The 13,360-nt window shown below is 34.0% G+C and overlaps 2 protein-coding genes across 2 annotated transcripts; one reads left to right on the top strand and one right to left on the bottom strand.

The window, feature by feature from the left end:
* The first annotated feature begins 35 nt into the window (after window positions 1–35).
* Window positions 36–3,154, top strand: LOC144841208 (uncharacterized). Its single transcript, XM_078697459.1, has 6 exons — window positions 36–219; window positions 720–844; window positions 1,229–1,406; window positions 1,666–1,748; window positions 2,132–2,214; window positions 2,605–3,154. Exons 1-6 carry the CDS (start codon window positions 146–148, stop codon window positions 2,887–2,889), a joined length of 828 nt encoding a protein of 275 aa, XP_078553585.1. The 5' UTR covers window positions 36–145; the 3' UTR covers window positions 2,890–3,154.
* A 2-nt stretch (window positions 3,155–3,156) lies between these two features.
* Window positions 3,157–13,334, bottom strand: LOC144841185 (DNA excision repair protein ERCC-6-like). The gene is made up of 20 exons (XM_078697424.1): window positions 12,885–13,334; window positions 12,377–12,626; window positions 12,145–12,274; window positions 11,938–12,052; window positions 10,988–11,518; window positions 10,438–10,615; window positions 10,129–10,266; window positions 9,749–9,901; window positions 9,500–9,635; window positions 8,858–9,028; window positions 8,467–8,643; window positions 8,026–8,238; window positions 7,416–7,631; window positions 6,979–7,086; window positions 6,346–6,560; window positions 5,475–6,223; window positions 5,222–5,341; window positions 4,736–4,931; window positions 4,450–4,522; window positions 3,157–4,108 (listed from the first exon to the last, which is right to left on the bottom strand). The coding sequence occupies exons 1-20, from the start codon at window positions 12,982–12,984 to the stop codon at window positions 3,734–3,736; spliced, it is 4,344 nt and encodes a 1,447-aa protein (XP_078553550.1). The 5' UTR covers window positions 12,985–13,334; the 3' UTR covers window positions 3,157–3,733.
* Window positions 13,335–13,360: the final 26 nt, after the last annotated feature.

Raw genomic sequence — 13,360 nt, 5'->3', positions numbered from 1 at the left:
ACAAGCCATTTTACAATCATTCAAAGCCTATTTCGAGAGAGGGCGGTATATAGAGAATGTCGCCGCCTCGTGTTTTTATATGTGGTGAGAAAAACAGAAGGTTTAAGCCATTCAAACTACATTACAGTGCCTTGAATCGACCAAAATGGGGAGACAGAAAAAGATAAAAGCAGTTGATCCATTTGCATCAAATACCAGGAAGTCTAGTTTAAACCAGGAGTAAGTTGAGTCGCATTTTATACTAGGCCTAGCCCTACCTCTACACATTTATTATTCCACGACGCATGTTTGATATGAAAAGGTTACTTCTTTATTTAGGTCGTTTCGTCCTAGTACTCACGAAACATGCATGACATGAAGAAGCATGGATGTGCCTCACATTGCATGTTGTTACATAGTAAAACTTAAGCTAAATTATAATGTTTAGCTTTGAAATGTAATTAAAACAATGAAATTAATTTAGATAATATAATTAATACTTGCCTAAAACTATTCTAGGCCTAGCCTACACAGCAGGGAGTTCTCTCTCCTGCCTACAGAAAGCATGCAGGACGTGCTGAAATGGTATTGTAGAGGGCGCTATGTTAGCATAGAATAGAAGTAAATAAAAAATAGGTAACTTATATGCCTATGTATTGTAAGTTAAAGCACTTATTCTTAAATGTCTTTTACTCACCATTACCTAGTGTTGTTTTATGTTTTGAGGGTTTTTTTTCTAGTTCAGGAAAATGGAACAATCCACCAAAAATTAAAGAACAGAAGGCCTCTAAAATGCATCTCCTTATGGTACAGTCAATGGAAAACATGAAAAACCCCAAAGCAAAGAAACATCCTGCCGAAAAAGGTAACAAAAAGGAGCAGTCACATTTTAGTTTGGAGTTGTAGAAAAACCTGTTATAGTTAATTTTTGTAGAAATATCAATTTTAGCTAAAATAAGTTAGTAAGTTTAGTTAAAATACCCCCTAGATAAGGAGAGATAAAATATACTGTCTTCTCGGATACTATGAACTGTAGGTCTAGTGTACACATCTAGCTCATGTGCACTTCAAAGAACCTAGTACATCTTTCGAGACCAGTAGGGAGTTACCCCGGTGTATTAGTACATCACAGCCACTGATTATAGCTGGGAGACCAGTCTTTGACTAAAGAGGTCACCCAGTATAAAATATATAATATAATATATATTGAAATTTGAATTAAATTAATGATTTATTATTTGAATTATAGATGAAAGTAGTTTGCAAAAGAAATTAAAAAAACGTACAGGTGAAACGAATGCAAGGTATTTGAGAAGGTTAAATAACGAAGCACATACGTTATTGTTAAACACAAGGATGCAGGAACGAATTAAAGGCAACACTGAGTTTCTACCACCAAAGAAAGGAATGAGCGACGCACAAAGAGAGTAAGGGATAAAGTTAAGCTCTGTCTACACTATCAAACTTTTATGTGACAAAAAATGTGATGTGCCTACCGTATATATGGACATGATGATGTCTTATGACTACCATATTTGGGAATATCACTTTCATATTTGAGTATATGACACTTTTTTTTAGGCAGAGAGCTTAATAGAGTAAATTGACATTTAAAATATCTATTTTATTTTCATCATTATTATACAAATAAATGGTTTTTAATCATTTAATAATAATTTTATTTAGAAGATTGAATAAAAAAAGAGAGAGAATGAGAAAGAAGAAAAAAGACCATGAAATTAAACTGAAGGAAAGGGAATTGTTTACAGGTACGGTAGTTTTAAACACTTAGATAATAACTTATTCATAAAGTTTTCTTGGTGGCCAATGGACATAATCTAGTAACCATATTTGGTTATTTAATTAACCTGGCTGGCACTTTGTAAGCCTGTTGGGCCATAAACAGATGTAACAAGCCCAAAGACAAGACGCTATTTTTACAGGGCTTTTCTTTTTCAAGAGTAATCAACATATTAGGCCTAACCTAATGGATACAAATAATTTGCCTGCTTGTTGGGTAAGAATGGCCAAACAAATGTCATGAGTTACTAGCACTTTTGGGCTGGTCTCTAGTTGGAGGGCGCTTGGACACCAGTTGTATTACATTTTTTTGATTTTGTGTATAAATCAGCCTTTTACAACTATTTACTAGATCATGTAAAATTTGGTGAGGTAACCACAAAACCTCCAGAATTGTTAGCTAAACCAAGAAACAGCCAAGAAGCAGATTTAAAGGTAAGCTATTATAATAATTTAAAATTCTATGTTTTATAATTATTTGCAGCACTTCACCTACCTTTGAACATTAATCAAACATCATTATTGAGCACCTTTAAGTCATTACTGAAAACACACATTTTTTGGCAGCGCCATGAGCAATGACTGTTGGAATGGCACTATATAAATCGAACGATTGATTGATGTAATAAGTTTTAGTACATTTTGTTTTATGCAACTTGTGTTGTTCTTTGCGTATTTTAACATAGGCTTATAAATTTAAATGGCATTTTAACGTCGCCTTTTACAATTTAATGTATTTTTCTTTGTTTTATTAATTATGCCAAGCAAAATGAATTTCCATTTTAAAGTGGACCAATAAAATGTCTTGAATCTTATTCTCTCCAGCCTGGAAGAAGAAATCTACTGTTAAAAAATATTTTATCAAATTCGGATACAAGCTCAAAAGATGAGAAAGCTAATCCTACAAAGGCAACACATGTGAAAAGATCAAAAGACCAAAGAATAAAACAAACAAAAAAGAGGAAAAATATGTCAGAATCTGAGAAAAGACTGTTTGATGCCGCACAGACAGAAGCAATTATGGCTTACAGGAAAGTTAAGTTAGCTCAGATGAAAAATTCAAAAAAGGAAAAAGTACAAAAACAAACAAAAAATATGGATATATTTTAACAGTTACTGTTGAAATAGCTGATTTTTAATTGCACAGGGAAAAGATTACTACAGTGTATTATTTTCAACCAAACGACTGCGTATATAACAGAATAATAATATGCTTGCCTTCCAATTGGCATGTCATTGGTTCAACTCTGGTCTGGAGGAACACCTCGCTGTTGTTTAATTTCAGAATACGTCTACAGTACTTTTGAGATGATTTTAATTGGTCATGTTTTATAGTATACACAATACAATAAAAATATATTCGTAGTACAAACTATATGTTGTTACTGGCATTAATTTATTCACACACAAATCAAGGATAGCAAAAATGTGTCATTATAATAATTTAGTCTAATTGCTAAATTTATAAAAATACAAAATCTATAGTTATACCTTTTTCACATCTGCAAAATGAAACAACTTGTAAAGGTTTGCATAGTGTGAAGACAAATTTTCTGGAAAATCTCCCAAGATTTGACCGGGGTTCTTAGGTGAAATCATGGGAGAAAAACACATAAATGAGATGACAGTTCTTTTCTTCCGCGATGTCCAGAGTTTGTACTACGCATGTGTGCTGCCCTGGAATTTAACTGACCAATCACAATACAGATACACTAATAGCACCTACCAATTAATGACAATACTTTCTCCTGAGATTTCTCAGAGTTCATGTATGCGTGTAATAGTCCGAGAGATCAAACATGGTTACAACTTGTAACAATTTACGCAGATGTGAAAAGGGTATTAGATAACATGAAATGCATGGATGTATTGTTTGGAAAATAATGTGCAGTACAGAACTTGTTTGTAATTTTGGTATTGTGCTGGTCTGTACATTACATTGATTACGTTACTATCATCTAAAACTTGGTCGCAATTTCCACACAGCTTGCCCGTCAGTTTTTACCAAGTCACATATTTCACGCAATAAAGAGCGGAATACCGCCGAGTCCTTTGATGGAATTCTATTTTGGAACTTTTCTAGGATCTCACTTGTAGTTGCCTGACCATTACAATTTGCTTGGAATGAGATAAATGTTTGAAGATCTGCTAAGAGGTCAGATTTTTCATTTGATTGTCCATCGTCTGTAATATTATTACGGGCTTTAATTGTCGATAGTAGTTCTGAAGATGACGGTAATGCATCGTTTACGCTGGACTTCTTTGTGAAAGTGTGACCAGACATAGCACCATTGAAGAGCTTCTTGGAACCAAATTTAGGTTTTGCCACCTGTAAAACCAACATTTCAGAAATATTATTGCAACACAAAAACTGAAGCAATCAAACTTTCTTCTCGACTAATAGTACTAATATTGTACACATCATGTGCACTTTTGATACATCATGATAAGTAGGGGGTTACCCCAGTGTTCTAGTTCACACACAGCCACTTTCACACACCGGTGTATCGTATCACAATGAGTACTACTACTGTATCTCATCTGCTACGCCCCTACAATCCCCTAGGTCATGGGACAACTAGAACTACAATAGTACCAATAGCACTGTACTTAGTCTGGGTTGAAAGTTTATTAGTGAAATGTATAAGTAATTAATTGATCAGAATTTACCTGTTTGTTACTAGTTGATGCTGTACCATTTACTTCAGCAACTTTACTATTCTTCTTCAAACCAAATCGTGGTCTAAAAAAAAATGGAACTCGTATAAACACAAGTAGCAGATTTACAGCAGTATCTGTGTAAATACTTTATTTGCCACGTTCGGCTGCTGCCACCGTACTTGATGTGGTCTGGTTGGTTTAGAAAGACTTCGCTAACAAACAAAGACCAATATAGATCAAGATTTGCCCTTTAACGTAAAATGCGTGTTAAATAAAAGATTCAGATTGTACTAACTTATCAATCCTGCCGGATAAACCCAGGGTTCCAGTCCAAGTTGGAATGCCAGAAGCTGCTGGCATGCAGCGGCGTCGAGACTTCTTCAACGCGTTGGCAGCCTCTTTGGCTACACGCTCAGCTTCCTGTTCAACTAGTACATAATCCGGATTTGAGGACTCCATGATTATGTCATGCTTCATTGCACTCTGTACACCTGTGTATGTAAATACAAATAAGTTTTAAAAAGGCATGGAAACCAACATTATTAAGTAAGGAGAAATGAACACATTATTATTATTTATTCAGGCAAAAGATATACAAAATATAATACTGTACAAATTTAACAAACACGACGCAAGGAGAAAATATGAAATCATAGTCACTAGCTGCCAGGAAAGCACAAAAGTAGCCTAAGCCACTGTCACCAATTAGGTGTGTACCACTCTGAACAATACTTTTGTAGTAACAGCATATTCAAATTTGATATTTTTACTATATTCTTACCATTTTTCTTAAATAACTTCTGCAGTACATAATCATCTTGTTTTGCTGAATCCACTTTGTCCTCTTGTGGTTTAAATATACTATGACGGGACAAGTGAGCAATCTCTTTCCCTTCCAAACCTACAAATAAATTTATTATCGATTTAATCAATGTTATTATGGTTTTAGATGATTAGATAAAATGTTGTGTATTTATTGAAATACTTAGGGTATTTTGAAAAAAATTTATTTAATTTTTAGAAAATTTACTTACATGCATTTTTCACTTTCTTCTTTTTCTTCTTCTTCTTTAACACTTTTTCTTTTTTAGATTCATTTTGTAGCTTAAGAAGTTTCTTCTTCAGTTTCTCAATCTTTTTCTTTTCCCTAGCTTTCCACTCTTTCATTTCTTCTGTTGTACTAGCGGATGATTTAGAACTGCTCTCCTTATCGCTACACACGTTTGTACTGTCTTGGTCTACAAGTACTTTTTCCGTTTCGAAAGTAGAAGAAACGGTTGTATTACTTTTAGAATCATCTTTGATTTCATAAGGTCTGTCTTTGTTGGTCTCGCTTGGTTCCAATGTGCTATTGATAATTGAGGTAGTATTTGATGGCAGCGCTGAAGATGTATCACTATCTAATTGTGTCATAGATAAATTCACTTGTTTGTTCTCTTCTTTTTCTTCCGATGGATCGCTTTTTATTGTTGGAATGTTCGCATCACCTGAGTTTGTAGTAGTACCTTGTTTTGAGGTAGTTGCTGTTGTTGGTAACTTTTTAAAGGTTCTATTGAGTACAGATTCACGTTTTACTGGGCTGGGTTCTGTAGCAGGTTTCTTAGCAGGAGATCTAGATTTAATGTTAGCTCCAGTTCCAGCAAACAAGGCATTAGTTTCATTACCATGAATATTATCTTCCGATCCAAGTGAGAAAAGTTCAAACAGGTCATTCGACTTGAAGAATCTACGTTGCTTTGGATCTTTCAAGACACGGTTTGTCAAAAACTGCTTGAAAATTTGCCTGATGGAAATAAACAAAGATAAATAGTGGTTTCCAGTACATTTAGTCCATATAGAAGACATTTTTACTAAATTCAGGGCTTCAACGATAACTACTTTTTAACAGCATTTAAATTTCTTTACCTGTGGTATATTTTTTCTTCAATCGTTCCAGTCGTAAGCAATCGATAAACAGTTACTTGTCTGTTCTGACCAATTCTCCATGCTCTTTCTCTGGCTTGAGAATCTGTGCTTGGATTCCAATCAGGATCAAAGATCACGATGCGATTGGCCCCAGTCAGATTTACACCAATTCCTCCAACTCTTGTTGTTAATAAGAACAAGAATATGGATGGATCCTATATAGAAACATGAAGAGTAGAAGCAATGATATAAAGTGAATACTACAGGATCCATCTTTTTCCCTACCTGATTTGACCTAATTGATTATTTTTCTTCATTTTCCCATTAAGATTTTGTTGGCTATATATCAGAGGAAATCAGTAGGTGAAGTTTATGGAGTGCTGTTACTAAAGTGTGGTTCTCATTAGAACGCAACGATGTATTGACGCAAAGTGCTGTATTGTGTAATCCAAATGGGAACCGACGAAGCAACAGTGCAGCAAACATTGTAGGTTTTATTTCATGCAGGCGGGGAAAACTTAATTATTGGAAGAACATTTTCTTACGTTGCATAGGTTTTGTTACGTTGCGTCACTACTGGGAACCAAACATAATGTTTAAAATGTAATAAAAAGATTCTAATTATTTTCTTACCTCATTAAACTTGTTAATAGCAGGTTGCCTTGACGATATTCCTGTGGTACCATCCATCCTCATGTATTTGTATTTATCTCTCACAAAATACTCTAGAATATCCAACATCTAAAACAGAAAACAGAACTGACTTAATTAATTAAACAATTAATTAACAAATTTGCATCTTACAATTCTTACATTTAATATAAATTTAATTTTTTCTTTGCTGCCATGCAATTGTGCTTACAGAAGCTGTGAGTTTGTGTGGTTCCTAGGAATAGAATTCTTACTATTAAGCTCTGTTTACACTATCAAACTTTATGTGACAAAAAATGTGATGTGCCCATATATGGACATGATGATGTCATATCACTACCATATTTGGGCATATCACTACCATTATTTAGACACACTTTTTTGGTCAAACTAGTTTGATAGTGTAGACAGAGCTTTACCTGTTTGCTTTGAGAGAAGAGCAACACTTTATGGTTCTGTTCCTTCCAAATCTTAAGTAGTGACTCAATGACAATCATCTTGCCTGATCTCTTCCAGTAACCATACTGATACGATTCCTCAGATGATTTATCTTCACCATTTGGATCTCTGGGACCACCAGTTGACAAGTCAGGATGGTTACTTATTTTACGGAGAGTAATTAAGCCAGGAAATACCTTTTTGAAATAATAATTTATTTTCATTAGTAAAAGAAAACAAGTGTATACATTCGCAGGTTATTATATTAATAATATTTGCCTTGCATATGAGCTCCAACAGCAAGCACAAACTCGCCAATTACAGGATGGATAAAGTATTTTATAATCACTAACTAAGTCTCATTTGATGCTTAAGGAGTTGAGTTGAAAGAGCTGTGAGTTACAACCCACCCTGGCACCTGGTCCGAATGGGACCCTGCTGGACCATGGGATTGGAAGGCACGTTAACCACCAAGCTACAGCTCCACTACTTTTCTTTTCACTTAGGGCATTTTTTAGCTGGGTTAATAGTCAATTTACAAAATAGATTTCTCCAGATTTCCAGTAATTGGCTTACAATCTCTAGTCTTACCTGATAGTCTCTGTTAAGAATCATCTGGCATTCCTTAGATTTGAGATATTCTTCATAGGTAGCTCTTTGCTCCTGTGTCAGACGGCAGAATAGAACCTGCTCGTTTTTCGGAGGAAGCTGCATGCTTTTCTTGACGTCATTTTTCATTCTGCGCAGAAGATAGGGATTTATGGTGTCGCGAAGAACACAGGCACATTTATAAGCTGTCTGAACCTACAAAGAAAAAGCAGTCTTGTCAATTCAGATTGTACTGTTTATTTTTTTTTATTTATTCAATATTTCACTCAGAGGCTCCTCACGAGGCACTGCGTAAGTCTCAAGGAGCCTCAGCAACATGTAACAAATATGATTGTACTGTTTGAAATGTCTATTTATCTATATATACCAGTATTGTATTATAGCAGGGCTTAATCATGGTCAGCAAAATGTTGTATAAGTTACCTGGACAGCCGTGGCATTGGCATAGCCTCCCATTGTTATGGGAATTGAAAACTGCTGCATGAAATCTGGTAAAGTTCCAAGTTTACCCGGAAATACAAAATCTATTAGAGACCAGAGTTCCTTGAGATTGTTTTGTACTGGGGAACCAGAGAGAATCAAACGATGACATGTTCGGAACTATTAGAGAAAGAGACAGAATTAATGGTTAAATACTGTAGGTATTTCATCACTGTAAAACTTCAGAACTGCATTACTTTAGAAAATACACAATTTAATTTTATGTCCGGTTGTGTGTTATTAGTTTTCATACTACACTTATGAATTTAAGAACATATAAAATATTAGAAACTATTTCAAAATTATTGTTTAAATTCACACTTGTGACACTGACCTGTTTACAGACAACTGTGACCTCAGCGTTAGGGTTGCGTATCATGTGGCCCTCATCAAGAATAACATAATGCCATTGATACTTTAGTAGAAAGTCTTTATTAAGTCTAGCACCAGAATATGATGTTATTAGAACTCCATGAGATTGGAATATATCTTGCACTAAAGTAGCCTACACAACAAAAATAGACAAGAACTATGATTTATATAAGTAAAAGATGCTCTCCAGGTGGAATGCCATCCTGAGATGAGTAGTAGTAATCAGTATAGTATAGTTTATTTTAATTCATTTATGTAATTTTTAGTTTCTATGGACCACAGATTCCGAAATAAAAGATTGAATGAATGAATATGTTTAAATTGGACTCAAAAGGATAATTACAGTCAACTCTCCCAATACCGGACACCTTTGACCTGGCCAAACATGTCTGGTTTTCCGGGAAGTCTGGTATTCAGAATGTGTTTTTAATGGTAAAAAGGAATTGGGGACCTTTTGGGCCTCACGAAAAGTCTATTATTGGGAGATTTCTGGTTTTCATAGAGTCTGGTATTGGGAGAGTTTACTGTATTGGTTAAACTCCAAATAGATCAGAGGAATAGAATTCATAAAACATATTTGTATGACAAAAAAGCTGGTTGTTACCTTAGATCCATGGTATGATCCAGAATCATGTAGAATGGCAACTCTGAACTGAGGCCACCAAATGTGAAATTCTTTCAACCACTGATGCATGACGGTTGCTGGACTGATTATCATAACAGGCCCTAATCCTTTATAGCTGCAAAGAAATATCCCATAAAAAATATATTAAAAAATGTCTTCATGCGATGTTGTCATGTGAATTAAACTTTACACCAGAAATGGTATTAATATGATGCTGGATTTATTTACCTGGAAGACTTATTGAAAAGTTTACTGTACTTAAGTCCAGATAAGAAAGTGATTATCTGGATTGTTTTTCCTAAGCCCATTTCATCACCAACAATTCCACCACATTCCTGTTGATGTAACTCCCAAAGCCACTTCACTCCCGTTTGTTGGTATCTAAACAAAACCAAAATATTTGTTTAATATCACAAGTTTTATAGTGCTTTGATTTTATTTATTCCTTTCAGTGAAACATGAACTTACAAGGGAAGAACTGAGGAGAGACAAGAGCTGTCAAAGACAACTATTGCCAAAGGGCGTGTCTCACCAACTTGATAAAAACTGTGTAATTGCAGAAGTTTTGTACAAACAAGTTAATTGTAACTGTATGCTATTTAAAATACCTGTAAAGTTTCTTCCACACTCTCTGTGGTAATCGCCATCCTCCATCAAACTCTACATCCTCCTCATCTGGATCACTATCTGACTCTCCATTTTCAATTCTTGTCTGCTTTTCTTTTAGTCTTGCCATTTTGTTTTCTCTGAACAAATTATGTATTTTTTAAATTAGAGAATGTTAGGAGAATTGTATAAATGTTACATGCAATTCTACATTGTTTTATGCTTTATCAGCAATTGATTATTTTCCTTCTTTTTTGTGTGTTCTTTTCTCTTTCAACTCTGCAGATTTACCTTAGTATAATTTCACATACCTCAGCCGTTTATAGAAGGATTCCTTGTTTGCGTCGTCCACAGTTTTCCGCTTGAACTTTGACCTTTTTTCTTGTTTCTTTCTAGAACCATGTTTTTTGTTTTTATTATTTTTCATCAATAATGTAGGTTTCTTTAACTTCTGTTTTGAAACAGATGTTTCACTCGAATAATACATTTCTGAAAAGAATTTAAGAATTGAATCAATTATGGTTGTCATTTTACCTTAAGCTCTGTCTACACTATCAAACTTTATGTGACAAAAAAATGTGATGTGCCCATATATGGACATGATGCCATATCACTACCATATTTGGGCATATCACTACCATACAGTATTTGGTAACTACTAGTTTGATAGTGTAGAAAGAGCTTTATTTTTCTTTTATTTGTGATTAAACATTGGATCTTTTGATATACTTTAAGTACTAAGTATAGTATTAACATGTGATAACAAATATATACGTCTACAGAATGTGGTGTGTTCCAGTTTTTGATGCGCCTTTTTGCATAAGCTTATATCATAAAATAACATGAAGAAAAATTGCTAACCATTATCAGAAGACTTCCAATCATCTGGTTCAGGATTGTAGTCGTCATCACTAAATTCAACTCCGCTAATTTCCGAGTCACTTTGATAATTAGGTCGCATCTCTTTTGATTGTTTTCTCTCCATTGTTAAACTACTGTTTGATTCCATCACAACTAATTCATCTTCAGAGTTGACAGGCTGAATGTTATTATCACCATCTTCTTCTTCTATCTTGTTTTTCTCTTTTTCTATATTACATTCATCTAAAGCATCTTTTAATTTCTTTTTAAGAACTTTCTGATCTTTATTTCCTTTTCTCTTGACTCCCTTTTTTCTTCCATGTAGATGTTTTCGCTTAGATGCTAATTCAGCTTGTTCAAGCATGTACTTTTCAAAGTCTGTCATAGGGGCAGTTTGTTCTGGTGGTTTTAAGGTAGTACCGAATGGAGTCATCTCTCCAAGACGAATTAATCTCTCTTCTTCCGTCTCTTTATCACAAGTATTTGATTTTGGATCCGTTAATAAGCTTTTTAAGATATTAAAACTTTCATCTGAAAGGGAAAAATTTAATATAATTTAATTTTCACAAGTTGTGAAGCTACAGGGTTTAATCCTGACCTACAGTGCCATGGACTCTTTCTACTCCATAACCTAAACCTCAGATGAGACGTGTTTATAAGCTTAGCAACATAAATTATTAATGTTATGAACTCTCTATGAAGTTTAGCATGTAGCTCATTGAAAGTTGTTTATTGAGGTTACGAAGCCAAACAATGTAACCTACGAAGCCAACAACGTAGCATATGTTCCATCTACGAAGCTACTTCTTAGGAAAAGTTGCAGTATTTTCTTTCTGTACTGTAGTTTACAATCTGTAATTGGTGGGTGTCCTGTAATATTGTAGTCACAAGGTTCACAACAAACCTAACTTAAGACATCATTAACATTTTGAACAAGTTGTGAAGCATACCATTGTCAGTATCTACATCTTGTATCGAGTCATTATCTTGAAATCCATCTGGTGAGCCACTTAAAGTTGACAAAAGAAACCGATGTTTTGATCGTAACTTTTTCAGCTGTTTGTTCTGAAATCAAACCCACATTCAACATTAACAAACTTGTGTATTATATTTCATAACATATTTTTTTTCTGACTTGAATAGATAGTTTTTCATACCTTTAACTCTTTCTGACTTTTAATAGACATAAGTTTTCTGTGTGCATCTTTATTCCCAATGTTGTTTCCACTTGGAAGAACAATTGTTCGAATAACTTTATCCATGTGATTTATTTCTGCTTTTGTTGACCTGGAAAATATATGTTTATAAGTTATTTTTTACCAGGAAGTAGCGAAAATAAAATATTTTAATGCATCTAATAAATTGAATAAAGTGTGTTTAAAAATGCACCTGATTTCATTTAGTACAGAATTCAGCTCCTTTTCAGCTTGTTTCTTTGCTTGTTTTTCTTGTTCAGCATTGATGGCACTGTCAACTTGTTGTATAATACCTTGTTCAAGCTCTTGCTGGTCGTATACACTAAATAAGCCAAGTTCTTTAAGTTCAGCAGCTTGTTCTGATTTTGGTACTGATTTGATTTGGCTGCTGTCAACATGAAACAAATTGACCTTTCCTTTACTTGGACCTGCTTCATTGTCATCTATGAATGAAAAAAAATAAAGTACTGTATTACTTAATTAATATTTAAAAATAACTGAAAAATATAAAGATAAGATAAAGATCTGTTAAGCTGAAGAGTTATAATATTATTTAAGTTATATATTGTGTGTAATTTTTCTCTTCTTTTATCTTATTAGAATAGAATATAAATATTGATAATTATAGGCCTACACTACACAACTTTTTGTTTTATATTGATAATTTGATTTACTTATTTAATAATAATATTAAATTCTACCTTTCCCTTTTTCTTCATCGACCACATCTCCGGTTGTAGTAAAGCTGGGCTTCATAAAGCTGGTAGTAGGCCTAGCTGATAAATTATTTTCAGTAGACATCTTAGTAGTATATCATAAACTGTAGCAACAGGCAAGTACGACTCCTTGTTGTAGATGGGCCTAGGCCTACTTTCATGAGCACAGCAGCACCCTCCGGTGTCAGCCGCAACTCGTTCTTACTCGAGGTTACGTAACATCACCGACATACCTGTTCGCCAATAATTAATTATAGCCTAGCTTAACAATAATACATCTAAAAATCCAGGCTGATTTAAGCTTTTTTGTCAACCAATCATTTTAAATAGCCCACTTGTCTGTAAAGTAGGATTTTCTTTTCGATATTTACCTACACTCTTACTCAAAATATATAAATATTCATTTGTTTCAGACAAACAAAATAGCAAGCATCATCTTTTTTAATAACAAAAAAGCCACA

The sequence above is a fragment of the Antedon bifida genome, chromosome 4 (genome assembly GCF_963402885.1).
Source record: "Antedon bifida chromosome 4, ecAntBifi1.1, whole genome shotgun sequence".
Lineage (NCBI taxonomy): Eukaryota > Metazoa > Echinodermata > Crinoidea > Comatulida > Antedonidae > Antedon > Antedon bifida.
The sequence above is the reverse complement of the archived record's forward strand: the minus strand, read 5'-3'. Positions and strand labels throughout refer to the sequence as shown.